The sequence below is a fragment of the Lepisosteus oculatus genome, chromosome 9, assembly GCF_040954835.1.
Source record: "Lepisosteus oculatus isolate fLepOcu1 chromosome 9, fLepOcu1.hap2, whole genome shotgun sequence".
NCBI classification, from domain to species: domain Eukaryota; kingdom Metazoa; phylum Chordata; class Actinopteri; order Semionotiformes; family Lepisosteidae; genus Lepisosteus; species Lepisosteus oculatus.
Window position 1 is genome coordinate 30,566,675 of NC_090704.1, and position 27,795 is coordinate 30,594,469.

At 40.3% G+C, this 27,795-nt stretch overlaps 2 protein-coding genes across 6 annotated transcripts in view; one reads left to right on the forward strand and one right to left on the reverse strand.

Moving 5' to 3' along the window:
• LOC102695798 (vitellogenin-like) lies at window positions 1-23,490 on the forward strand. Its single transcript, XM_069194364.1, has 36 exons — window positions 1-40; window positions 488-508; window positions 937-1,088; window positions 2,409-2,660; window positions 2,750-2,911; window positions 2,991-3,139; window positions 3,335-3,485; window positions 3,681-3,838; window positions 4,075-4,240; window positions 4,330-4,455; window positions 4,542-4,760; window positions 5,342-5,559; window positions 5,688-5,785; window positions 6,716-6,840; window positions 7,636-7,734; window positions 8,608-8,727; window positions 9,207-9,396; window positions 10,199-10,292; window positions 11,048-11,233; window positions 12,079-12,226; window positions 12,337-12,559; window positions 14,914-15,089; window positions 15,455-15,642; window positions 15,691-15,850; window positions 16,199-16,246; window positions 17,040-17,153; window positions 17,371-17,583; window positions 17,673-17,815; window positions 18,681-18,819; window positions 20,953-21,085; window positions 21,408-21,591; window positions 22,066-22,160; window positions 22,309-22,403; window positions 22,502-22,667; window positions 22,931-23,092; window positions 23,377-23,490. Exons 1-36 carry the CDS (start codon window positions 1-3, stop codon window positions 23,487-23,489), a joined length of 5,226 nt encoding a protein of 1,741 aa, XP_069050465.1. The 3' UTR covers window position 23,490.
• The window catches only part of znf692 (zinc finger protein 692), a 16,851-nt gene continuing 12,363 nt past the window's right edge, over window positions 23,308-27,795 (reverse strand). For all 5 annotated transcript variants that reach the window (XM_015356511.2, XM_015356509.2, XM_015356513.2 and 2 more), the window contains 2 exons: window positions 26,783-26,882; window positions 23,308-25,770 (listed from right to left, as the gene is read on the reverse strand). In XM_015356511.2, coding sequence (XP_015211997.2) covers window positions 25,521-25,770; window positions 26,783-26,882 — 350 coding nt within the window. In that variant the 3' untranslated portion in view covers window positions 23,308-25,520. The remainder of the gene's footprint in view (window positions 25,771-26,782; window positions 26,883-27,795) is intronic.

Genomic DNA, 27,795 nt, shown 5'->3' on the forward strand with positions numbered 1-27,795 from the left:
ATGAAACTGATTGTCCTCACACTAACGCTAGCCCTTGTGGGTAAGTGATGATGCACTGATCATTTCTTTTGCTTCATTTTATCGTGTTATATTATGCATTGCAATAAAATGTGCTTATATAATGAATGCATATTGAAAGTCTTACCGAGTGTGAAGGTAAGGCAGAAAGGAGAAAGGAAAAGAAAGTCTTTAACAGCAGGTAAGGAGTAAAGTTTAATAGAATATGTTTAAAAGTAGAAGTGAGACATACATACTGTAGATCATACTGTATGTGCAATACTGCAGATTGTAGACATGTATTACACATCACAGAAAGGTTTTCAGATCATGGTTAATAGAGTAAAGACACATACTGTAGATGTGATTTTTTAGTTCTTAATTATTAATTCTGAGTGGACCTACACTGGGCTGAAACAGAAAATTTTAATGTAAAATATCACCAGAAAACAACATCTTTATTCAAACTGATCTTTTTGTTCTCTTGCAGCTAGTCAACAGGTGAATATAGGTGAGTATTTAAAAGATGCATTTCCCAAAGTTGAAATCGCTGTTCTCCATTGAAATGAAATTGCTTTTTGAAACTTATGCATTATTTTCTAATAAAACATTGAAAACACGGGGTAGTGAATTGGGTCTGTGTACCATAGAACAGGAAGTTATTTTAATACATGATGTTATTCACACCTCTTCTTAACAATCAGCTTAATTACATCTCTGAACACGAAAATTGTTACGAAACTCCCTTTCTCTAAAAAAACATTTCCTAATTAACATTGTGCTACATCATTTCAGAGAGTTCAACTTAACATTCTTATTCATTTTAATAAGGCCGATGGCATTCACCAATGACAATACGAATGCTTCATTTCATTGCTTAATTTCCCAGTATAACACTATCTACATCTTTTATATAATTTTGACATTTTGACATTGCAGAGCCAGACTTCAGCGCAAGTAGAACCTACGTGTACAAGTATGAAGGTGTCATGCTGGCTGGTCTTCCCACCGCGGGCCTAGCTCGAGCTGGACTAAAGATCAACTCTAAAGTGGTGATCAGTGGAATTGCTCAGAAGACCTATTTAATCAAGGTAAAGCTGCTACTATCCTCACACACAAAAGCCAATGATATTGTTGCAATGACACATTACAGGGAATTTCTTTGCTGAAGCGGATTCATCTCTCTGGATGTAAAGTCTTTACACTTTATCTTGTTCAGTCGTGACTCCAAAGCATGACCTCCAAAATGCAACCACAGTCCTTATCCAACACACACAAGCAGTTAGAGGACCACCTGATGCATTTGTGTTTTTTTTCTGCCGCCATTTATAACTCATTTGCCCATTTATGTGGTTTTTAAATGGATTGACTTCATAATAAATATTTTTCTGAGATGACAGAACGACAGGCTGAGATGACAGGAGAGAGATGACTGAATAGCCTCCTGGTACAAATATACATGCAAAGCCCTAGCACATGTTGCAGTATTACAAATTATGGTGAACATTTTGTATAGCTCCAAATTTAGATTTTGTAAATTGTGTTTAACCAAGTAAAAGAAAATCAATAGAAAGTAAAATGTAAAACTTTCCCTTAAAATCTGAACCATTGAATTTAACATTTTCACTCCTTCCTGAACTGTTCAGTTTATTGTCATATGCACAAGTGCAATGAAATGCTTATTTCATCCAATGGTAAAAGTAAACAGTTGTTTATACACACTGTTATAACAACACAGCTATCTAGAAAACATTTGCACAAAAAGTGTATGGTTTCTAAGTGCTAGTAAGCTGATATTTTAAGGAAACTGTTAGGTTCCAGTCTCGTTTGTTGAATGGGGTATTTTGTTAGTGTACTATCTATCCTCAGATATATATGCATCTGAAACTTTTCATTTGTAAAAATCAAATGCCTAAATGATTTCAACCCTAAAAGAACAATAGCTTTGCATTACTGTTATACAGTATAGTCAAACTAGGAGTGAAGTGGGTCTTTGTTGTCTTTCAGATACTCTCTGTCTCATAGAATAAAAATATGCCATTTTTTCAACACACTGGCACTCGATTTGCAGAGGATACACTATATTTGTAGATGCTGTGGTGTTCATTTTCAGCATATGAGAAACAGATTATGAGTTGTTAAGAGATCAGGTGTGTTGGACAGTCAGCCCTAGATGAACAGTTTAACTGATACCATATAGATTAAAATTGAAAAGGAAGTGTTCTATTACAGTATTATCTACACTTCTCAAAATATTTTAGGAAAAATGGTACGCCTAGTTATATTTGAAAGGCATTTATTCATTTCCAAAATAATCCTAAATCACTTATGCAGATATCAAATTGATTCAAAAGAAGAAAACAGTATTTATTGTGTAATTCAATATATTGGCTCTATTTCTTTCTTTCTAGCTGTTGGAGCCTCAGCTATCAGAGTACAATGGAATCTGGCCCAAGGATCAGTTTGTATCAGCTTCCAGACTCACTCAGGCACTGGCCCCTCAGCTCACCACCCCCATCAAGTTTGAGTATGACAGCGGCCGGGTGGGTCGGATTTATGCTCCCTCTGAAGTTTCTGAGACTGTGCTGAACATCTTCAAAGGCATCCTCAACATGCTGCATCTAAACATCAAGAAGAGCCAGAACGTGTACGAGCTGCAAGAGGTAAAGGACACAACATCTCTCCATCTGAGACAGTATTGCAAATCCTATGGAAGATTGCAGTCATCACATCCACGGTTTCTGTCTTCCAGGATGGAGTGCAAGGAGTCTGCAAAACAGAATACATCATCCGTGAGGATCAGAAGAGAGGGCGCATCAGTGTCACCAAGTCCAAGGACTTGAGCGACTGCAATGACAAAATAGTGAAAGACATTGGCATGGAGGAAATAGAACATTGTGCCCATTGTCAGCAGGTAAGAAACATTCTGAGGGCTGAAGGATTCCCTATTATCCCCAGTTCTCTGGGTCTCACAATTTTGCATCTCTGTTCAGAGAGGAAAGAGTCTCAGAGGAGCTGCTGCCTACAGTTACATCCTGAAGCCCACAGACTCTGACGCCTTGATCATTGAGGTTACAGCCCAGGAGCTCCATCAGTTTACACCTTTCAACGAAATGACCGGAGCTGCTCAACTGGAAGCAAGGTACAGCAGTTATGCATGTAGGAAGTGGAAACGTGTTATTTTATTGGGTGTGCTTGGTGCTAAACTACAGTTACTGTAAATGGAAGCTAATATCTTGTATCTTCATTGGTTGTTTTGAAATCTTCATGCATTCAAACACATTTGTTTGTCATCCCTAATTCTGTTTTGACTAGTTCATGTTTTTGTGCTTTCCAGACAAAATCTCATTTTCCAGGAGATTCGGAACTCCCCTGTTCAACCTGGGGAATCAGAATACCAAAAGAGAGGGACCTTGAGGTATGAATTTTCCTCTGAAATCCTCCAGATGCCCATTCAACTCTTCCGGAACCGGAACCCAGAGACCCAGGTAAACTTTAAATGATTCAACGGACTTTAGGTAAGACAGGTAGTTCAAGAAAGTCACGCTTCGTATTCATGCCAAAAATTTAAAACATATTTGTGTGGTGCTCAGATCCTATTCAATTTATGATATGTTAAAAGGTTATGTTTCAGTAATGTTTTATGTGTTTGGTAAAATGTGCTTCCTGGCTGTGATTGACAGATTGTAGAGATACTGGGACATCTGGTTCAGAACAATCAACAGCAGGTTCACGAAGACGCCCCATTGAAGTTCATGAACTTAGTCCAAATGCTCCGCATTGCCAGCTATCAGAACATACAGGCCATCTGGAAGCAGTTTAAAGGGAAACAAGACTACAGGTACCTGTTTAAAAGTAAAAGTTTCCTCTGTAGGAAGGAACTAATATCAGCTTGTGTCAAGCATTATGAAAATAAATTTAGCGAATAATTTTTCTAGATGTACAGCATAAGCATAACGGAATTCTGAATATTGTAGTGAATAAAAGTGTTATTTTTTCCTTAATTTCCATAGGGCTTTTTGTCACTTGTTCAATTCACTAGAGAAATACAGCCCCTGTTTCATTTCTTTTGTGTAGACGCTGGGTTTTGGATTCGGTTCCTGCCACAGGAACCTCCAGTGCTCTGAGGTTCATTAAGGAGCTGATCCAGAATGATCAACTTACATTGATGGAAGCCACTCAGGCTCTTCTGACTGCTTTGTACCAGTCATACGTCAACCATGACAACTTGAACATTGCTGCTGTAAGAGGACACTTTGACCAACATCATGTAATGAGTTTTATTAAGAGCATTGAGTCCATTTCTAAACTCCTCTATGATTCTTATTCTAGGAGCTTGTTCACAATCGCCATGTTCAGCAAGAACCTATCCTGCGCAAAGTATGCCTTCTTGGTTATGGGTCTTTGGTGCACAGTTACTGTCAGAAGCATGACAGCTGCCCTGACAGCCTTTTAGAGGTAAGCGATTGCTGCTCCCAGTTTCTGTGGTGTCTTATTATGACTGTTATTAAGAGCATCACACTTCATCATCTCGCTGGTTTCAGCCCCTTCACAACTTTGCTGCTGAAGCTGCTAGCAGAGGCCACCAAGAGGAGATCGTCCTGGCACTGAAGGCCATTGGGAACGCAGGTCAGCCATCCAGCATCAAGCGCGTCACAAAGTTCCTGCCGGGATTCTCCTCCGGAGCCTCGCACCTGCCGGTCAAAATCCAGGTCGATGCAGTGATGGCCCTGAGGAACATTGCAAAACAGGATCGCAAGAAGGTGAGAAGAAAGTACAGGAACCTTAATATTGGATGGTAGTGATAGAGCTAAACACCTGACATGCTTTCCAGGACTGGGAAAACACCTTCAATGTACAGTATACATTACTACAACACTACTTTAGGAACACCTGTAATAGCATTTAATATAGACACGTTCTGAAGGTTACTGGAAAGTACCAGAAACATAAACTATAGATACAAGAAGGTAAAACACAAAGCTGGAGGAAGCTATTGTTGTTGCTACACTATGTATTTCAAACTGTGTAAGCAATAAAAAGGGCAAATAGAATGTTAGAATATGTTAGAATTTTGCATGAATGGTTGAATAGTATGATACCCAGAGTGGAAGTAAAAACATTGAATTTTTTAGTGTACATGTAAGTAAGGCGTTGTCAAAGAAAGCAAAGCGTAGAAAAATGTGCGTGATACTGAACATAATTTTTTGGGTCTGAAACTAGGTACTACCTTCAGAGCTCAGACTTTATGACCTGGACTCTATAGACTTGTGACATGTCTTGGTGAACTTTGATTGGTCCTCAGTGACAGTACTGGAGTGTGTCCATCTCTGATGTCGTCCAGGTCCAGGAAGTGGCTCTGCAACTGTTTATGAACAGAGAGCTCCACCCTGAGGTCCGTATGGTGGCCTGTATCGTCCTGTTTGAGACCAAGCCCACCATGGCTCTGGTGACAACTCTTGCTGATGCCCTACTGAAGGAGACCAGCCTGCAGGTGGCCAGCTTCACCTACTCCCACATGAAGGCTCTGGCAAGGAGCAGCTCTCCTGATTATGGCCCAGTGTAAGAATCCAGTGGAGTTTTGTCTTTCTGCCTCTCTGACTTGTTGATATAAGATCCTCTTGTCTCTAGGGCTTTAGTGTGTAATAACTTGTGTTGTGTGTTCAATAACTGCTTTTCTCTTCTTAAAGTGCTTCTGCTTGCAATGTTGCTGTGAAACTCCTGAACCGTAAACTAGACAGGATGAGCTACCGCTACAGCAAGGCCATTCATATGGATATTTTCAAAAGTGAGTAGAAGTCTTTAATATACTGTATACAAAAGCAAAATGCACATAAAGAATAATGCTTTGGTACACTCATGTGAGGTGGCATTTGTAGGAGACCACGATCAAACTCACAACACAGGATTAGTGCATGGAACTGAAAGTTAATCATGCTGCTTGAAGGCAAAATTATGTTTTGTCCATTTAAACAATGGTAGGCTACAAATGTGTGCCTTTCCAGCCTGTTGGGTACTTAGTGCTTTATTGATTTGAGGATCTCATACAGGCAATTGTTAAAAGAAGCCATGAATTCAACTACAACAACATAGTTGTCTAGCCTGTTCTATACTCCCACAACCTTTTAGGAATTTCCTGTTCTCAGTCCCTGTTTACATTCATTGATCCTTTGCTGGTTGGTCACACTAGTGGCAGATGTCCTGACCACTATACAGGGACAGCCTATACCCTGCAGACAGCTGATGGCACACAGCCTTTACTGTATTTTCCTACCACCACCACAGCACGTTACTTTGTTAAACCTGGTTTGTCGGAACCTTTCAACTCAATCAGAAGGGCAGCAGGCCAAGCTTACACATCACAGCATGATCAAGTGTTTGTGTGTCCCGAGGAGGGTGCAACATACTAGAAGTTATGTACTTTCCTGTGGTCGACCTTTTGATTTTGCAGTCAGAACAATCAACAAACAAATATACAAACAGGTATGTCAGGAGACTGGCAAGACAGATATTTATTCTAGTTTTCCTTTGAGTTTCTTGGCTCATACCTGTCATTGGATGGTGGAATATAGGACAGGAATATACACTGGGATTGTACAGAGTTCATCCACAAAGCACCTAAAGCCAGCTTTATTATCAAAAAGTCTCTCTTTGTACAAGGAACACAATTTCATTCACGATTTGTGTTTCAATCATGATCTGTGTTTCTTCTGACCAGCCGAGCTAATGGCAGGAGCTGCTGCCAATGTGTTCATCATCAACGACGCTGTGAGCATCTTGCCCAGAGCTTTGATTTCTAAAATCCGAGGTTACTTCTCTGGAGCAGCAGCAGATCTTGCAGAGGTAAGAAAGAAATCATATCGGTCTTATTTGAATAGATTGAAATCCAGGAAAAGTTCCCCAACCCACCTAGCATGGAGCACAAGTTGACGTCTACAGCTCAGATATTGCAAGTTCAGAGCCACAGAGCTGGAATTAGTCAGTAAGGACTCACTGCAACTTACTGTCACGGATGTCGGAAGGGACAAACCGTGGAGAGGCAGGAGAGAGAAAAAAGACCCTATACGAGGCAGCGGAACGGGGAGTTAGCCCGGGCTCGTCAGCGCAAAGAGTTCTGGAGTGCCGTATAGAAACCTGTGCCCTTAGATAGCGGACGTGGGGTGACCTGGTGCTAGGCGGGTCTCAGGACATCCGAACGTCAATGCCGAGCGAGGCAGAATAAGTGACCCGGAAATATATAGCCCAAGGGAAGAGGGAAACCAGAAGGACAGCAAAGCAGGAAACTAGGGACAGGACAGAGTAGGAGCGCCCTCTGACTGCAGAGGGCGTGACACTTACTGTGCACCTGCAAGCTTGCAGTGATGTCAGTGGGAGAGTCTCCAGCCCCTCCAATCACTGCTACCTCTCCTACCAGTCACTTACAACATCTCAGATAACAAACAGTCATGCAAGTAGCTGTGTTGAAGGAACATACTGTACGTTCACAACTCTCATCCTCTACTGGAGTGAGTAAGACTGCCAAAGAGCTGAATCTTAAAACATAGGCATTCCAAATTAAATGGGGGAATCATAAAGACCAATTGTTCACTGCAAATTTTTAAAAACAATCTGAGAAATGGTGTGATTTTTCTAACCTAGTTTGGCATCCGAGCAGAAGGGATTCAAGAGGCCCTCTTGAAGCGCCAAGCGGCAACTGATTCTGAGGAGATAGACAAAAAACAACGTATCCTGAAAGCAGTAAGTTTATTAATAAAATTCCTTCCTTTCAGTCAATTGCCAAGTTCAACTGTTGTTGAACACGATTTCTCATATTGTTAAACCCCATTTCTCAGTGTTATTTCGTGTGTTACATATGAACAATTCAAATGACAAAAATGAAATAAAAAAAACAGATATACAGTAGTAGAGTTTGGGTAATACATGGTGTCAGATGAACTGGATCTTAGTGGTCTCCCTGCTAGTACACATTTACAGGGAAATGCATATATTATAGTTTCACATCAAATTCAATTTAAATATGTGAAGTAATATTTTGAAACATTTTGAATAAGGATACAGTATGTTCATGAAAAAGTTTTTTTTCCACAAAATGTTAGTTATATTATTGCCTTGTGAAAGTTGAATTGGAAAACATTAGAAAACCTCTCAGTTTATATTTTACTTTACTATCGAGAACATTATTCAATGGTTCATATTCTTGCAGCAGATTTCTGCTTGAAAAAGTGAAATTGTAATTCAAACTATAAGTACATAGATAATACATATGTAACAGACCTCCCCAGGAGGCTCTTGGAGTAGATATCCATACACCCAGAGAGTGTCATCACAGATGACAGGATGGCAGGACTGATAAGTTAGTGACAGAGTTCCATGAGACTCAGGTTTGGGAAAATGACTTTAGGCTGCTAAATCCCCTATCCTAGCCTGGTCCCAGGCAAGTACTAGACACAGGAAATCCAAAGACTTCTATTTTGTTGAAAATAAGGAGTGTGTCTAGGACTGCTGTGACTTTGACTGTCACACGTAAGACCATGGTGTGAAGATCAGGCTGAATGTCCTCTATGGTGGATTTGTCCTTTGCCAGTTGACAGTTTTTATGTCTCTGTACAGCTCACAGACTGGAGAAGCTTCCCTTCCAACAAACCCTTGGCATCAGTCTACATGAAGTTCTTGGGACAAGAAATCACTTTCGGCACCCTTGACAAGAATACCATTGAAGACGCTATGCAGGCATGTATTGCCTTAAGAGGCAGAAAATTCAAGTCACTGAAAACAATTACTTGATGGAATATTTTAGTTTTAGCTTTAATTAGGGTATCCTTTTCCTCTGCAGTAGATTGACTTCACAATTAATTACAATTATTGCTAAAGTTTATGATTATACAGTATAATTGTACTATTTTATTATCATTAATTGCAGACACAGTAAAATAATCTAATATAATCCAGTCATGACATACCCATGGACTCTTCCCTGCACATTCTCAATGTTAAAATTAGTGTTGACTTAGAAATCATTTCAACATTCATTTCCCAGTGACCTAACTAGTGTTTGATTTTTGGAGGAATACTCAGTATTTAATCATCGCTTAATCCAGTAAATCTTTTGCTGCTGTTTCTGTGTAGACACTTTGAAAAAGACTGTAGTAGTTTAAAAAATGGACAAAGGCCCTGATTCGCTTCAGCTGTGCACTCTGGCTGTCTTGCAGGCGGCCACAGGACCTTTGGACCAGCACGATATGGTGAAGAAAGTGGTGAAATTGTTGCGGGACGGGGTCACATTCCAGTGGTCCAAGCCCCTGATGGTTGCCGAAATGCGCCGAATTGTCCCGACATGTATCGGCCTTCCCATGGAGCTGGGCCTGTACTCTGCAGCTGTGGCTGCCTCTGCAGCCAACAGTAAGCAAACATGGCGCCACGGCGATGTCCTTGCCTTGCTGCTAAGTGGTTCCTCAGGAGATTAAATTCAGATGAGACCCAGGAATTGGAAGCTTATAAATGGGCTGAGAATAACTGCCTCATTCAAGTATCATTTATTTGATTTACTGCTTCGGGATATTGCTTTAACTGTCAAATAATGGTATGGACCAAGCACACAAAAGGAGGTGGAAAATGAAAATATACAGTAACAGCCTGCAGTTATATCACACTGCAACTCACAATTAGTAACCCACTGCAGTTCAGCAGGTGTGAGCCTGGCCAGCACCTGGATGCGAGACCTCCTGGGAAAAACTAAGGTTGCTGCTGGAAGAGTTGCTAGGGGGGCCAGTAGGGGGCGCTCACCCTGTGGTCTGCGTGGGTCCTAATGCTCCAGTATAGTGATGGGGACACTATACTGTAAAAAGGCACTGTCCTTTGGATGAGATGCAAAACTGAGGTCATGACTTTCTGTGGTCACTAAAAATCCATATTTTTTACACACAGGGTAGAAATGGTAAACCCTGGTGTCCTGGTCACATTATCAATCATGGCCTCCTAATAATCTCCCATCCCCCACTATGGCTGCCGTCGCATCATCCTGGTGGTGGTGGAGGGGAGTCCCCATTACCTGTAAAGCGCTTTGAGTGGAGTGTCCAGGAAAGCACTATATAAAATGACATGCTTTGCTTTCTTCTTATATAGGGTTCCTTTCTTTGATTTTATTGCTTTTCTTTTTTTTTACGTTTCTTTGTTCATTTCTTTGTTTCAATGTTCATAAAAGTCCAAACCCGCCTCACACCTCCTGCTTCTGATAACTTCAGGATTACTCAGCTGATGAACACCAACATACAAATGCAGGCTGAGATAACACCCAGGTAAGGCTGATGAAATCTAAAATGCTCCAAAATACAGTACACTTTACATTTACTGTATATAGTATACTTTACATTTTTTTTACTAATCTGCTTGTGATAACAGAAGAATAATGCTTAGAAATTATATTCAGTCATTTCCATCAGTTTACTGTCATTCTTGGATTTTTTAAATTATTACCTGTCAAGTATAATTGAAGTGCTAAGGAATGCATATGCTTTAGCAATCAGTTTGATCATCCTAATTCCCAAAAGCTCCCTGATATTTTCCATGTTGTCACTTTAATTGTCATTTGTACTGTACAACCACTGAAGACTGCTCTTCACTTAAGACTTGTTTTTAAATATTTTATGCTCACCCAAGAGGATACTCGAAGCACACTGTGCGCCCTCGCCACTCTTTGCATACAAAAATCAATTCTGTTGTTTACAAACATAAAATACTGTTCCATGATATGGCATTATGTAGCAGATAAGTGTAACTGTACATGTATTTTTTGCTTGTTTTTGCTATCCTTATTACAGATTCCCTGAACAGAATTCAGCTGAAATTATCCTCCCATTAGAAAGGAGTAACTAATTGTAGCTTCCAAGTCTAAGATGTCCAGTACTAATCATAATTTAAACAAAAATAATTGTAAGCAATTCAGCCAAGAAAAATAGAACCTCTTTCTCATTTATGGTATCTCTGTTAAACCTTGTTCTCAGAGATCTGATTTTATAGCCAATTTTTTAGCTCCTGACTGTTTGCTTTGCAGCATTGCTATGCACACCATTGCTGTGATGGGTGTCAACACACACTTAATTCAGGCTGGTCTGGAGATTTATGACAGGATCCGTACAGAGGTTCCACTGAGGTTTGCTGCAAAACTTGACATCAAAGAGAGCAACTTCAAAATTGAAGCCCTACCTGTTCAACAGCAGGAACGACTTTTCTCAATGAGGTACGTCGTTTGTATAAAAAAAACTACAACTAAAAATGAAATGTTACACCAGTTCTTGAAAACAGAGAAGCTTAAAAGGATAAAAGGCCTTCTAAACTAATAACAGAAACATCTTCATTCTATTTCCAAAGCGGATATTTCCTTGCAAGTCCTTTTTATATTGAAAAATCCCAGAGCTCTTTAAATATAGGAGGGGACCTGCCTTCAGCCAGCACTGAAGTACAGCATGCTCCCGGGAGATATACGGCAGCCGTTGTGCACCAGTCCCACTGCACACCAGAGAAAAGGCTTCACCATTCAAATTAAGAGGGGACTTTTAAGAGTAAAATTCTAATTGTAACACCAAAGTTAACACTGTTAACAGTACTAGTACTGTATTCTCTTTAATGACCACAGGTTTTTGGGACCTTGGTTCAATGTCTCATCTGAAAGACAGCACCTCCTGCTGATCTGTGCTCCCAGTGTCCATAATGGGGAGCAGGCTTGCAAACTGGCTCATCGTCCCCACTTACAGCAGCAGTCTGTTTTATTCTTGGAGCTCTATCAGCACAGTATTAGTCAGGCTCAGCCTTGCCTGGCCTTTGTGCCTTGATGATATAAGACTAGGAAGTGGCAGGGCTGTTGGCAATACATTTGTTTTATTATTATGAGAAAATATTATCTCCTTTAGGCATTAGTTATGAGGAGCTACAGTATGTACAGTACCACCGTGAGCTAAGAGATACGAGAAGCAAAGAATATCTGATATTCCCATAAATACCCATGGATTCGGGTGTAATTCATTTCTTGCCAGATTAAGTGTCAATGCAAGCAGTGATTTGACTGAATACAATCTTTCTCAACAGGGCAGAATCCTTTGCTGTGACCAGAAATGTGGAAAATTTGCCATCTGCTAAACGAACCCCAATCGTGCCAGAATCTAACCAGGCAAAACTGTCAGAAGAGAAATTCTCCTCGCAACAACAAACCTATACCGAACGCAGCAGAGGCATGGTAGGAACCTTTTTTCCCCTTATGCTTGTGAAAGTATCCACCTACCACCACAGAATCTCTCACACAGAGTGTATCTTATAACTCTCGCTGTCTCTCTCTCTCTGTTACAGGCAAGAACAGCATCTGAAATGATATCATCACAGACACCTTACTACTCAGAGCAGAGACCTCATCCCATCTCATCAACAGTACATAAAACATTATGCTTTACTTCCCCAACCTTTGGATTCCAGGCGTGCTACGAGGAAAAATCCCAGAATGCTGCTTTCATCAGAAATTCCCCTCTATATAAAGTTATTGGAAAGCACATGATCTACATTGATTTAAAACCAGGTAACAGTAATTTATTCATCTTTGGTTATATACTGTATCTTGGTATGACAGACGAAAATCTTCTCAGAGCATTGGAGTGGAATAGAAAATGAATCATCCTTCACCTTTTCAATTTTTGTCATGTTCTAGGACAGATGGACATTTTAGATTCTAAGTGTAAGATATTGTGGGAGTAGTGATAGTTCACAATTAGTGGTTGACAGTATAACAGGTACAGACGGTATATCGGTAGAAATATGTGTTACGATATGGATTTGGCTATACCGTTTATACCGGTAGAGAATGGATTTCGATGTTTACAGAGATTGCGCTGCCAGCGTCGTCGCAAAACGGGGTTCGGATTTTTTACTAGTGACCCGTAATAGTTTATTTTAGCTCCAATGATATGATTCTGGAAATATTCATCTTGCTGGTATTTGCAAATCTGGTTCAGAATGATCGATCTTCAGTGGTTCAGACGTCCGGTTTGTGACAGAATTGAGGCCATTGCGACCAATAAAAACACGCGGGCGTCCTCTTCCCTGTTCGGTGAAAACAGACGCACGTGTTCCTACCGCAAACGCAAATAGGCGGAGAAACGGAGAAAGGCGGCGTTAGCGAGACGGGAACAACGATTATCTACAATATATGTCGGGCGACGATTTTAGCCAGAGGTAATATAAGCAACCTCTTCTATCACTTAAAGACGAAACATATATGCGAGTATGAGGACAGTTCGAGAATGCGCTCCGGATCAAGCAGCTCTAGTGTTGTGGGGAGAAGAAAAGCCACAACGCAGACGTTGCTGCCTGCATCATTAATTAGATAGATACTTTATTGATCCCGTGTGGGAAATTGCAGTGCAACAGCAGCTTAGCACAGTCAGCACAGCACGGTGTAACGAAAGGATAAAATAATACAACAATACAATCAGTACAGTCAGTGAAAGGTGCACTGAGAAGAGTTGCTCATCGTCCAGAATATACAAAGAACAAACCAGAACAGTACACAAAAAGTTGTATTGCACATTATAAATATAAATGTATTGTACAAGTCCCTGGCATATAATGCACAAAAAACAGTTGTAAATGGAAAAAGCCAGATGTAAGCAGGGAGTTTACTGTTTAGTCCAAAAACAGGTCAATGTCAATGTTGCCCCTGCCCAGACACAAAGTGGATGAGTTGTGCAGTCTTATGGCAGAAGGCAAGAATGACCTTCTGTAGCACTCCCTATCGCACCGTGGTTGGATCAGCCTATTGCTGAATGTGCTCTTCATTCTCACAAGCATGTCATTGAGGGGATGGGAGATGTTGTCAATGATGGCCTCTAGTTTGGACACCATTCTTCTCTCAGCCAGATCAGACCCAGTGACAGAGCTTGCTCTTCTGATGAGCTTGTTCAGCTCATCAACTTATCGCTGTCCTTATGACAAGTAAAGCCAGCAGTGGAAGGACATTACACACTACACACTAGTTCAATGTGAAATTTCAAAAATACTAAAGGAACAACACAGTAGCTAACCAACAGTTAATAATAACCTAATAGGTAACTCCTGGCAATAAAAACTCACTATCCGAGTCTTTTACTCCTTTTAAAGCATGTTCTATTGAAAGTATGAGGCAAAAATCCTATATTGTGATGTATATCGTTACTGTCCAAAATTAAAATTATACCGTGATCTACATTTTTGGCAATATCGCCCAGCCCTAGTTTACAGTATGATGCTCACTGCCTTATATTAATCATACTTTTGTATCTCAGAAGGTAGGAGACAGAAATCCTTAAAGTTTCAAATTGTCTTTGTGCACATACAAAACTTTCATAGCAATCATAGCATAGTGGTTCAAAATGAGATTCTTTTTCAAATTGCTCCTAACTCCCAGGTGCAAACCTGAGACAGGGGGCATAGTAACAACGGATTGATCACTTGGGGCTTCCAAAGGCTCCCCCATAAGCCTTACTCTTTGCATATAGTTCACCTATTGCATATACTGTAACTGAATGTGTGTTAGTTGGTAGGTAGGATATAGTTTGCACATAGGATTTTTTTGTCTATAAGGTGTGGTTGCCTGTCCTTGAGTATTGGGTGGTGATGCAATTAGATTGGTTGTTGGAACATGAGTCTTACTCATGTGCATGTTGTCACTAAGCTGTGTATACAAGGTTTCTGTCATGGCTTATAGACAGGGTACTTTCATTGCATAGATAGAACTCATAGAACTGATGAATGATTCAGGCTTTCTTTTCTATTTTCTTTATACTACTTTTCAAATACAAGATAAGATTGTAAGGTAAATAATCAACACATTGAAGAAACATTCTATTTTACTTGCTTAGCCATCTCAATGCTAATTAGAGTTTGCTGTGTTTGTAGTTCACACTGAAGAACCAATTGAAAAACTGCACATGGAGATCCAGGCTGGACCAAAAGCTGCTTCCAAGATCATTAAGATGGTGTCCTTGAAAGACATGACCATTGACAAGGAAGAAGAAGCTGCACAAGGAAAGACTGTCCTGCTGAAACTGAAGAAGATCCTCCATACAGGAAAAGTACTCAATCAATTTTATTTCTTTATAAAGCTGCAAACAAGATTGTGTAATTTAGGGGCATAAAACATGCCCCTTTGTGTTCTGCTGTTTCATTGTTTCACAGTGGTTCAGTGATAGCTCAGTACAACTTGAATACTAGAATTTATGAGCATGGCAGTGTTACTTGTACTTTTAAAAGTATTTTTCTACGCTTGTTCTAAATATAAACGAGTACACAGCTATAATCGAGCCCTAGCTGTGTTCTGAAAGCAGTAAAACAATTCAGCAGGTTTGGTTGGCTGCTCTGTGTTGTAAGCTGTCAGAGGTATGAAGTGAGCCAAGCACACAAGACAAGAAGTCTCAGAAGGCCTCTTCTTTCCTCACAGAGAAACGCAACCCAGGGGGACTCCAGTTCTTCCTCTAGTTCCTCAGAGAGAAGCAATAGCTCCTCCAGCAGCTCTTCTTCCAGATTCCGGGCAGGTACGGAGAACCTGAGAATCCGGACCCGCAAGTCCTCGTCCTCTTCCTCTTCCTCTTCCTCCTCCTCCTCCTCCTCCTCCTCCTCCCAGCAGAGGTCCCCAAGAACCCACAGTCAGAACCAAAATCAAAATAAAAACCTCAGACAAAGAAGGAGCAGTAGCAGCAGCAGCAGCAGCAGTAGCAGTAGCAGTGGCAGCAGCAGCAGCAGTAGCAGTCGTTCCAGTAGGAATTTCCATTCCCAGAAGCAGAACCGGATGAATGGAGATTACTGGAGCATCAGGAGCTCTCTTGGTAGCGGCCAGGTAATACCTTGTGTTTTCAGGAACATTTTGACTGTTGTCATGTTGATGCGTCAATACTAAATACAACTTCAGTTACCTACACCATGAACCTTGTAATTCATGTTAGGGTATACCGTAAATATTTTTCTATTTATAAGATGTGTTAGATTGATTTTTAGAATATGACACTAAAGTAATTCTACATCCCTTTCTTTTATACACAAAGGCTGTGTGAATTTCTAATCTTGTCCTATAATATTGGTTTAATACATAATTTATTATTTAATTTATTAATTAAATAAAAAACACATTTAATTTTATGCATTTACATACATTAATTAATTCAATACATTTAATTTATTTTCACAGATTATGAACCCTGCGATGTACAAATTTAATAAACACCACATCCATCAGGCAAGTTTTCTTTTTCTGTTCTCTATGTGAAATGATACAGCCTTGGACTCATTTGACTCCTCTTCTCGTGAGATCATTATAACATGCAGGCATGCTCAGACAAGTGCACCATTACACTGCCTGGCTCATTTCACTTTGCAAGCACAAAGTTCAAGGAGCATAGCTAAGGAACTGGGCATATGACTGGTGTTGCTCTTGCAGATGACACATTCTGTAATCTACCAGGATTATAGGCTCCTGGTGCAATGAACAGCAAGATGAGGAAACTATGACCAATTTAGAACCCAACCAACAAGTGACACACTGTTGTGATCACCACGCCAGGGGGATCTCCAATCACAACAGCTAGTGGTAACTTCTAGGACTTATCTGGAGAGACCAATCCGCTGTACTTTCAGGGCCACTTGAAGGGCAAGAGATTTAATGTTCCACACTATCACAAAGTGAAGATATCAATTTGTCATCAAATCAGCTGGACGTCAACATCAGCCTGACTGTTGAAGGCTCCTGTGTGCTCCCTGTCTCATGTGGGCCAGTAAACACGGCTGTCAGCTCCAAATGTCAATAGTAAAAAGACCTGTGAAGACTGACGTGAAGTGTCATTTTACTCATGTCAAACTCTTCCGCCCTGTTGAATGATTGAATGATTTGAATTGGGTTATTCCTTAGTCGTACAATCGTCAGTTTTAATTCTCCAAAGCTTTGATAAAAGCTCAAGACCCCATCCATAGCGATCATGAAAGACAAAGGTCCGGATCGAGGAGTGAAGGCTTTGTTCCCTTTTTTCGGACAGCATGGCAGAAAGAAGCAATACAGAGATCCGCAGTCTTCCAGCAAAACAAGCAGCAGTAGCAGCAGCAGTAGCAGCAGTAGCAGCGCTGCCAGCTTTGAAACAGCCAACAAGAAGGTAGGAACGTCTTTATGTTCAAGCTAACAAACATCGAAAGCCTCTGTTACCGCACTGCTGCTCGATGGATTACCTGCAGGCCACACAGTGAAAAAGGGACTAGTTAGGAGTGTTATTGGATGCCAGCAGGGGCCTGAAACGCCTTTGGTGGAAGCAGCAGTTAAGAATATAAATCTGTGAAGATAACACACCGTCTGTCTTTGATACTTTTGTACAGCCTCGGTTCCTTGGAGATTCAATGCCACCTGTACTGGCAATCCTTGCCCGTGCGGTGAGAACTGATGGCAAGGCACAGGGCTACCAGGTTGCCTTTTACCATCACCCCAGATCCTCCCAGCCCAGGGCACAGGTGATCGTAGCTGCGATCCAGGAGAAAGACAACTGGAAAATGTGCGGTGATGGAATGATGCTCAGCCAGCACAAAGCCATGGTAAGATACGCCAAACTGACAACGTCAGATTTTTTCCACCTCCCCCTTTCCCAGTTAATAGTGTCATATTTATCTTTTTTTCACCCAAGGCCAAGATGAGCTGGGGAGAGGACTGCCAACAGTACTTAGCTGTTGTCAAGGCAGAAACTGGTCGTTTAGCACACAACCCTGCTGTGCAGCTCAAAATCAAGTGGAGAAAGATTGCTGGAATAGTGAAGCACGTTTCTAAAATGTATGTATTCCTGATCTTTGTTTTTTTTTTTAAGGACGTGACTGTTGATTTTCCTCAGGTCATTTACTTCTACAGTGTGTACATTTATAACGTATTGTTGTACATTCACATGCAATTTCAATTTATTCCTTGAAATGCAGTCCATTATCCAAAAAGAGAATGTAATGTAATGTAATGTGTGACTTAATATAAGTTGGAAGTTATTCATAAAAGTAGACAGTATTTACAAATCATCCCACATCAATATACAGTAATAGTTTTTTGCCTTATTAATTTAGGTATTGCTATAAATTTAGCTATAAAATATTTTATTGAATTTCCATAACAAATGTAATAATTGTCTTCAGTAATAAACTGATACACCATCACACATACAGTAAGAATAATATTGTCATGCATTAGAGAAAGAGGTAATAGATTGTTTTAGAAGTCATCTGAAATCCTGTATTAGGACTTTATTCCTGAAACACACCTTGAAAATGACAAATATATTGCTAAATTTGCTTGGTTATAACTAATACAGGGTATGTTGTGGTTATTTATTGTTATGAAAAGATAATAAGTATCCAGGTAGCCCCTTTTTTGGAGGCTGTCCATTTTTTGTCAAATACGTAGTAACTTTTTTTTACTGGGCTGATGAAAACTGAATTCATCACGGCCTATATACTGTACATGTATGCAGTATTAAGAAAGGTAATGAAAGACTTTGTCTGAGCAATCACAAATGTTCCCTTGACAAAATGCTTGTAGGGTAGGTGTGATTGGCTAAGAGAAGTCGAGCTTGGCTCAAGATTGCTCCTGTAGAGTATAGGACTCTGTTTTGCTTTTATTTTCATTGCAAAACCAATTCTCTTTGTGCCTACAGACTGTTTGACTATGTACCTGGTGTATCCTATATGGCTGGTTTCTCTGAGGACAGGCGCAACAACCCATCCAAACAAATCAAAATGATTTTTGCAGCAACATCCTCCCGAACCATTGATGCAGTTATAAAGATGCCAAGGGTAAGCCGTTCTTCACTAGTGACTTTTTTTAATGCCATTCCTGTGTTACACTCCCGACAGCTGGATGTCAGTTGGATTAAGAAGTGCAGACAACTGCATTTCACAGTACTGTAAGAAAACCGGCTCAGGGACGCCAAATATGTAATCATAGCCATAGCAAAATTAAATGTAGTGGCTCTCTGAAGGCACCAGTTCTGTAGGGTTTGGGCATTTACTGAGACAATTATTAATTGTAGCAGTAAATCACAAAGTTGATTCTTTTGATGGCTTTAGAATCCAACCATGCGATATAACTCAAACAACGCACACACACAGGTACTAATACACGAGGATACATTTATTAATACATAAAATATGCATATAAACTAACAGATCTTATCGAGAGGGTTATCAGAATACAAAAGATATATATTCAGTCAGTTACAAAGTGTTACACATATCAAGAGGACATACGTTCAGTATATCATTCATTAAGACCGTTTCATAAATGAACTTGGTTATAACTTCTACATTAGATACTCAAAACAAGTACATAACTTTTAGGAATTAAATTGATATCAACTGGTTGGGATAACAATTGAATTCTCGAGCTGTAATGCATTGAAGTTGAATACTCATCCAATTTCTGGGGATTCAGATCTCCTGCGGGCACAAAGAAACAGTGGCAGGCTGTTGCTGTCCAATCCGCGCTCTCTGGCTCCGTGCCAGGCTGTGCTGTGCGGCTTGCGACGTTGCGCTGCTGATGTTCACTGTTGGCTTTAACTAGCAAAGTTTGTGCACAGGAGAAAAGATGACTGTGGGTCTGAGCAAGTCAGGAAGAGGACCGGTTCGTTTCTGATGAAGAGCTAGTTCTGAATAGTGATTCAGCTGTCCACAGTTCCGGCCTGTTTACGAGGCCTGCTGCTGGTTACTCTCTGGCAACCTCCACTCTAGACTCTTAGAACAAAGGAAAGTTCTGGCACTCGGACACACTGGCCGTTCCGTGGTTGTCCGGGCTGAGTCTCAGGATGGTCAGGAGGCGCTCTGCGAGAATGTCCTGCCCTTGGGAGCCTTCTGCTCCTAGGCCGTCCTGCCCTGGAATTCTCCTTTGAATTCCCTTTAGGAAAAGTCCACAGAATTCTCCACTGAATCTTACTGAATCTCACTGAATCTTCCTTTCTGAATCTCTTCTGAATCTTACTGAATCTCTCAGGCTCTCTGTGTTGCCTGTTTTTACCTGGAGGAACTTCAGCTCATTGATTGGCTGAAAGTTCCATGGGCATCAGAGTCCCACGTGGGTTACTCGGCCCTACCAGTCCCTGATTGGTTGATCAAGGTGAGATATGAGTCACTTACTCCTGACACTTAGGAATGCAGTCCAGATGTCCATCTGGCACTCCCTAGACAGATAGGCGCCAATGGATGACCATTGATTATGATAGCCAGGCTTAGCTAAGTGCATCCCCCTTTGGGAGCTGTCCTTATCAAAGGAACCCTAAATCAGCCTGCATGAATAGTTTCTCTGTGGCTGCACCACAGAGATGAACAGAGAAATGGGGCCTCATTTGGGAAGGCTCAGAACACTTAATTCTTTCTTATTAATAAGCCTCGCCGCTACAGTACAACTCCATTTTTATTGCATTGACTGTACAATTGTAGTGACAATGAAACGCACAACAAGGTTAGTATTTTTTAAAATTTTGCATGATTTCCTAAAGTAAAGTTTGAGAAAATCTCCATTTTCTAAATGGCTAATTACTGTATTTCATGTGGTACAGAGAACAAATTCGTTCTGCAGCCTTCATTAGATCAAAGCAGCAGAAATTGTGAATTAATTAAGACAACCCTCAAACAGAAAGTAAAATATGTTACAAAGACAGTAGGCTTTTAATTATTTTTAATTCATTGTAATCTTAGAATTGCCTTTTAATATTTAATACATATTGAGTGTTGAGCTGTCCAAATGATCTATTTATAACAAGCATAATGATGAGCTGCTGTGTCTGCTCAGTGATAAAATAAAGCAAGATGGCTATTAGAATCTATGGGGGTAGCATGCCAAGAGCTTGTCCCAATAGCCTTTAATAATGAGCCAGTGTCACTCAGTGAGTTGAGTGTATAGTTCTGAATGCTGCACCTTTCTTCATTCTTTAGTTCACAGTGTATAAAAGGGCAGTCCATGTTCCTCTTGCCTTGCCTGTTGGACCAGACATTCTTGAAGAAGTGAAAGAAGAAGGGTGGAACATGCTTTCAAGACTCCCTGCTATGTTTACAGAAGCCAACACAGGTTGGTACTCTATGTTGTGATGAATTTAATCCGACCAATGCAATGGAACCAGAACGTTAAAAAAAACATGCTCACATAGAAGTTCACATTTTAAAACATTGTTCATTATATATTGTTCTTTTCATTATGTTGCTTTGAGTTTCTTCTAAATTTAGAAATTAGAATGTCTAATTATAGATTAACATCTCTTTAATGTTTATTTGAAATTAAGAGAATGGAAATAAGATGAACTATTACAACAACATGAATAACCAAAGCTCCGCACTGCATGTGTTTTTATTTGACTTCTACATTATTAAGATGTAATTGTTTTATTTCCTAGCGGAGTGCAGTGGAGTAAATGAAACAGTGATGACTTTCAATGATGTGAAGTACAACAACGAAATGCCCATTTCCTGTTACCAAGTGCTGGCTCAAGACTGCACTCCTGAGCTCAAGTTCATTGTTATGTTGAAGAAGGATGAACGTTCTGAGCAAAACAGTATCAATCTGAAACTCGCTGACGTGTGAGTACAGCAGTAATTTTAGATGGATGGAAGGACACAAAACTCCCTTAACTTTTATTAAAATTATTAACTAACAGAATAACGTTCTCCAGCTTGATGCCTAAGAGCTGAAAAAGTAAAGATCCCAGCACAAGGCATACCCTTATTTTGATTTTGCAATGGTTTATTCCATAAAAGAATATTTTAAATCAATTGTAATTAATTTAAAAATGAAAGGAGGTTTCACTGCATAAATGCATTAGATCCTGTATGTGCAAATGCAGCTACTTTAGTCTCATTGATGTTTTATATGTGATAAAATGTCAGAACATTAAAATGCACACTCTTACTTGCAAGGGTATAATCATACTATAATAAAACATACTGTATAATGGTAAATCATCCCTGATCAGTGTTAATCTAGGGCTAGAACTCTTAACCACCGATGACGCAGTCTCTTGTTTCGAATGTCTTATTTGGGCCTTCTTCCTCCAGTGACATTGACATGTACCAGGGTGAATGTTCTGTGCAGCTGGCAATTGATGGCGTGGAAATTCCTATGGCTACCCTTCCATACGTACATAAATCAGGTCTGTCCAAGCACATCAGAACTTCTGACATTCAAAGGGAAAAGGCATAAGAGATGCCACGGACTGTATTTTCATAGGCTTTCACATGTCTTACTAAATCGTTGTTTACCTGTATGTACGTTGACATGTTGCATTGCTTTGTTTAAAGGGAAAATAACAATTAATATGAAGGAAGATGGATTGGCTCTCACCGCTCCAAGTTATGGCCTTCACGAAGTCTTCTTTGAAAAGGACAACTGGAAGGTAACGCGGGAAAAATATATACTATACATACAAACACTCATATACAGTATGCATCTCTTGAACAATGGCTAATACATTGTACTCTTTTGAAAATCAAGATTCAAGTTGTTGACTGGATGAAGGGACACACTTGTGGAATCTGTGGAAGAAGTGATGGAGAAACTATGCAGGAATATTCGACACCTAACAGCCGTATTTCTGAGAATGCACTAAGCTTTGCACATTCCTGGGTCCTTCCGGCTGCGAACTGCGGTAATGATTACAGTAAGTATTGTCTCCTTCCTAATTATTTGCACATAAAATTCCATGAACTTACCTCACTGACATTTTGAAGATGCTATTTGTATTTTGAGATCAAGGTGAAGAATTCTAACCAGAATAGAACAGAACAATTCCAAGAAAGACTATAGCAGCAGTTAAGAGCTGTTGAGCAATGTCACTAGAAATTGGTTCAAAAGATGCTTATTGCATCAAATGTGTTTGAAAAGAGACCAGCATCTATCATCTTTGTACCAAATTTTTTCCAGAATGCACCATTAAGCACGAGTCCGTGAAGCTGGAGAAGCAGGTGGTTCTCGAAGGACAGGAATCTAAATGCTATTCTGTGGAGCCTGTGCTGCGCTGTCTGCATGGATGTCTTCCAATTAGAACCACACCTGTCACAGTCGACTTCCACTGCCTGCCAATTGGTGAGTTGCAAGTCAGCTGAAAGATTTTAAGGAGCATTGCTGTGACTTTTTACCTTAGAATTGTAAGTAGTTTTGATGTGGTACAGAGTACACCACCAAGGAGCAAATGAAAGCACAGCTGAAGACAGCTGAGGAAACAGCAATTGCATCTTCATTCTTAATACATTTGACTGCATTAGTACATTAGCTGCATTAAATAAGGACTCAAGATCAAGTTTTAGCAACATATGGACTTGTTTTATTTTAACTTTTTTTTTAAATATACGTTTCCGATTATGTTTCAGACTCCCATGTGAGCAGATCAAGTGGTCAGAGCAGCATTTGGGAGAAGAGCGTGGATCTGAGCGAGTCTGTGGACGCACACATAGCCTGTCGCTGCAGTGAACAATGTGTTTAAACGCCTGCTGGCTCTGGCCCCTGCAACTTCACTTGACAAGTTATAAGATTTATTCATGGACCTATCTTTAACTTTCTCAAGTTATTCCCTGTAAATTGTGAAAATGTTAATAAATTCAAAGCAGCATAGAACCTTGTGTTATTTTCCCCACATTTTGTTGCGTTAAACAAAAGAAAAAAAATGGCTTAACAATAGAAAAATGTTCACTTTCCCGTTAGGTCTTTTGGTTACAGCTCGTGTAGCTTATACAACACTTTACCTTAGTGTAGGAAAGAATGATACCTTTTAAATAAAAGTGCATTCTATATAGGGATGGTTAGTTCATTATCTTTCAAACGTAATCTCCAAGGTGCTCAATTCAAACCCTGATAGCACTTTTCATCTCATGCGCTTTGCATATAGGAAGAGTGCACTTCAAGCATTCAAGCCATTGTGTGCCAGCAGTTCCACTCCTCAGCACATCTGTAGTGCCTCTTTAATGACCAAGAGAGAGAGTTTGATGTCTAATCTAAAGGATGGCACCTAATACAGCAGAGTATTCCCAGTCAATATTGTTTTGTACATTTTGGTCCAGAGGGTACATCATCACTTACTGGTCTACCAGCACTGCTATTCTCAACATCAGCCATGTACTGTAGTGCTCGTTAGGAATCTTTCACCTTAGTCACGACCACGAATTTCCCTTGTAATGTAGCATCCGGGATATTTCAGGATTAGGCTTCAAGATACTATTGACAAAACACTTCTAACTTGTTTGGTTAGATTTGGGGTTGGATTAGATAACCATTTTATCTAATCCTAATAAAATTAGGCAAGGTTGAAATAAGAATAATACTGTATATGTACGTATCCTCTTAAAGAGGAGCTGCACTCCCAGTTTCTCGGAAAAGTTATTAAATCTCAGTAACAAAACGAATTCATTGACATTACAGAAAAAGTTTACAAATTTCAAATTAAGCACAGAATCGTGAACTTTGTAAAAGCACCATGTTATTGCAAACTCACATTCACACTACCACGAGCTGTGATGTGGTTTGGCCCTTCCTCCTCAGTAGTCACTGTAATGACTAATGTAATATGTATGAGCAAATACATAGAGATTGTGCAGCAGACATTTCACAGCAGAAAAAAAAAATCTGAAAACAGGAGATTGCAGGGAACTGAATGAATCCTGCAGAAAACGTGGAACTGTACTCATCTAGGAACTATTCATCAGTTATTATAAGATGTGATATGAACTTGTTCTCAAGGTCATGTGTTAAAAATACAGAGCTCTAACATCAGACAAGACCACGTGCTGTAGCTGATACTGTATATGAACACCCAACTGACTTTAAATCACATGTATTGACTTTCTAAAATATATTTTGTTGGTTTTAATCAGGTCCCGTTACTTTTCCTTATTGCAATAATGTAGCACAAACTGGATGAATATGAAAAGAAACCACATCATGGAAATCACTCTCAGTGATTTGTAAATCTAGATCATTTACAATAGCAGGTAAACTCTGGCCCGTTGTCATATTAGATCTGGCAGAAATGTTTTCCAAAAAGCCCATTTTCATAAACCATAAATTACAAAAAAACCTTTGTTCAAGTTTGAAATAATTTAACCAATATTAAAAAAAGCAGATCCAAACTGTGGTCCCACTAGTATCTCACTTTGCTTTGGCCAATTGTCTCTACTATATCCTATCTCCAGAAAATCTCCTTAAAACCGCTGCCTAATCTGCGATAGTGTAAAATCCAGAACACAGTGCCTGGCTGCATGTCATTGGCACTGCCAGCTTACACCTTGAAGATAATTTGCTGGTAGTATTTTCGCAGCACTATGAAAGCTCTGTCAGGAACTATTTTCAAACTGCCATGGAAACAGTCTCTCCATTGCAAAGAGGTAAAGATTCGCAATGGTTTTTTTAACAACACGATCAAGGCTGTAACATGATGCCAGTGTTTCTCAGAGGCACCGAATCAGGATGGTGGGACTGAAGGGTTGGGAATGGCTGATACATTCAGGGCTGCGGCCCTGCACTACGAGGGGGAGGGCTGTGCCCCTGCCCGGGTGCCGTCCGCGAGGGGCTCGGGGTGGCAGGACGGCGGCGGCGCGGGGCCGGGGCACTGCGGGTGGCTCTTGTTGCGGTGGGCCGCGACGTTGTCTCTCTTCTCGAAGCGCTTGCCACAGATCTCACAGGCGTAGAGGTAGCTGGACTCCGCGTTGTGTTTCCGCATGTGCCAGTTGAGGGACGCCTTCTGTCTGCAGGTGAAACCACACACCTCGCACCTGTGGAGAAGGCAAGGGTCCAGGAAGGCACGTTATGCCTTTGACGTCTTGCAGATGAGTAGGAAAAAACCCCACATTCAGCCAACATAGATGTAATTAACTGAAGCTCGGGACAGAAAACTACTACAAGAATTTTCACCAGCTGTTCCTCATCACAATCATTACTGAACTGATGGATGTCTAACACAAATACCACTTTTTACCCCCTCCACCCCATCTCCACCTTGTCCTATGCCCAGAGGACTGTCCCTTACTAATCAAGCAGGATGAGTCAATACTATCCTTTCTAAAATGCACAAACATTCACAAAGCTTCGGATTCTTGGATGCTGTTGCTCCTCGCGAAGTCTGCATTGCCTAGATCGTAACATTAGCATGACAAGAAGAATGCTGGGTTAAAAAGGCAGCAAGATTTATTTGTAATAAATAGAATTTGTCCACTTTAAAATACTTTTTAGAACAGAAGTCGATTTTTTAGACGTGGTAAGAAATATTTGCTAGGCTGCCCAACTCTTCAAGAAAAGAATTAATAAAGACTGTAAAACCAATAAGATGTGTAGGTGAAACAAGAATTTGATATGTCAATCCTTAAGCACTGAAACATTGTGCCAAGGGAGATATTCTTGTTTCCTAGTTTCCCAGCTGAAATAATTACTTTCTGATGCAGTTTTATTGTTAATAGTTTTAAAGACTTGAATCTGAATATTCCAATAGATTTAAAAAATCATGTAAAACAGGAGATAAAAGAGCTACAGTAAAATAAGCAGTTCATTAAACATATTATGTATAACCTCTCTGCTCTCCAAACAGTAACTCTGTAAATAATTTACATTGAGTCTCACTTAAAAACCCTTAGAATCTTATATCAGTAAATTATTCGGAACTGAGTTTTAGAACATCAAAGTCAACATTGTGAAGGATGTCAACTCCATCGAATCAAGGGAGTTAAGTAATGGTATACTTTAGGGGGAGCAGCCGTAAGAACTTCAATGGGAAAACAAGATGAAACTCACTGCAGAGGTTTTTCTCCAGTGTGAATCCGTCGATGGATGATCAGATTGCTGCTGGTTCGAAAAGCTCGGGCACAGAATTCACAGATGTAATCCCTCTTATCTCCGAAAAAAGACAGACACGCATACAGAATCTTAACATCTCTGGTGCTGAAACCCCGCCTCTGCGTTACAGGCCACTTCAGCCCAGTTACATAACCCTCTAGCCAGCATTACGTTTGACCCAGTGAGCAGAATCACCTTAATCTTCGGAGCACTTGAGGATTGAGACCATTTCCAGATATGACCTGCTGAAAATCAGTGCACTAAATAGACTAAATAGCCTTCGCTTGATTGCAACCTGTGCCATGTTCTTTTTCTAAAAAGGTATACCAATTACCAGATTAAGTAATTCCACCCATCTTCCCTGTCTCAGTTCTTATAAATACATATCTGCTCAGACAAATTACAGAAGCTTTACATTCTTCTGTAGCTCTGTTTGGCTTATCTAACACAGTTTACTAGGTGACAGGGAGGGTGTGAACTGTCATTGGGATCCCTGCTTCTGAACTTTTCACCCAAATAATAATAATGTTGTTATAATAATGTTTCTTTATTAGCCCTATACAATTTCTTGCATTAGGAATTCGTCTTTTCGCATACCCCAGCTTTTCTCCATGGAGACACAGACACAGAGACAGGGAGAGAAGCTGGGGGTCAGAGCGCAGGGTCTGCTATTGTACGGCGCTCCTGGAGCAGTTAGGGTTAAGGGCCTTGCTCAGTGGCCCAATGGAGTAGGATTCCTCTGCCGGCCGCGGGATTTGAACCGGCAACCTTCCAGTCACAGGCGCAGATCCTTAGCCACAGAGCCACCGCTCCGCCCTTATGTCATGATGAATCATTTCCAAATTTACACAATAGTTCAATTTCTTGTACATCCCAAAAAAACTTATTTTCTCAAGGTGCTAAATAGATGTTGTCTATTTAGAATTTTCCGTCCCGTCCAGGAATCAAACATAAGTAAAAATAACTATTTA

Excerpts from the sequence above, each read along its gene's own strand:
- LOC102695798 (XM_069194364.1), top strand. The coding sequence starts at position 1 with ATGAAACTGATTGTCCTCACACTAACGCTAGCCCTTGTGG. Across the intron at positions 9,397-10,198 it reads GGCTGCCTCTGCAGCCAACA|TCCAAACCCGCCTCACACCT; the intron begins GTAAGCAAACAT and ends TGTTCATAAAAG. Across the intron at positions 22,404-22,501 it reads TTGAAAAGGACAACTGGAAG|ATTCAAGTTGTTGACTGGAT; the intron begins GTAACGCGGGAA and ends TTGAAAATCAAG.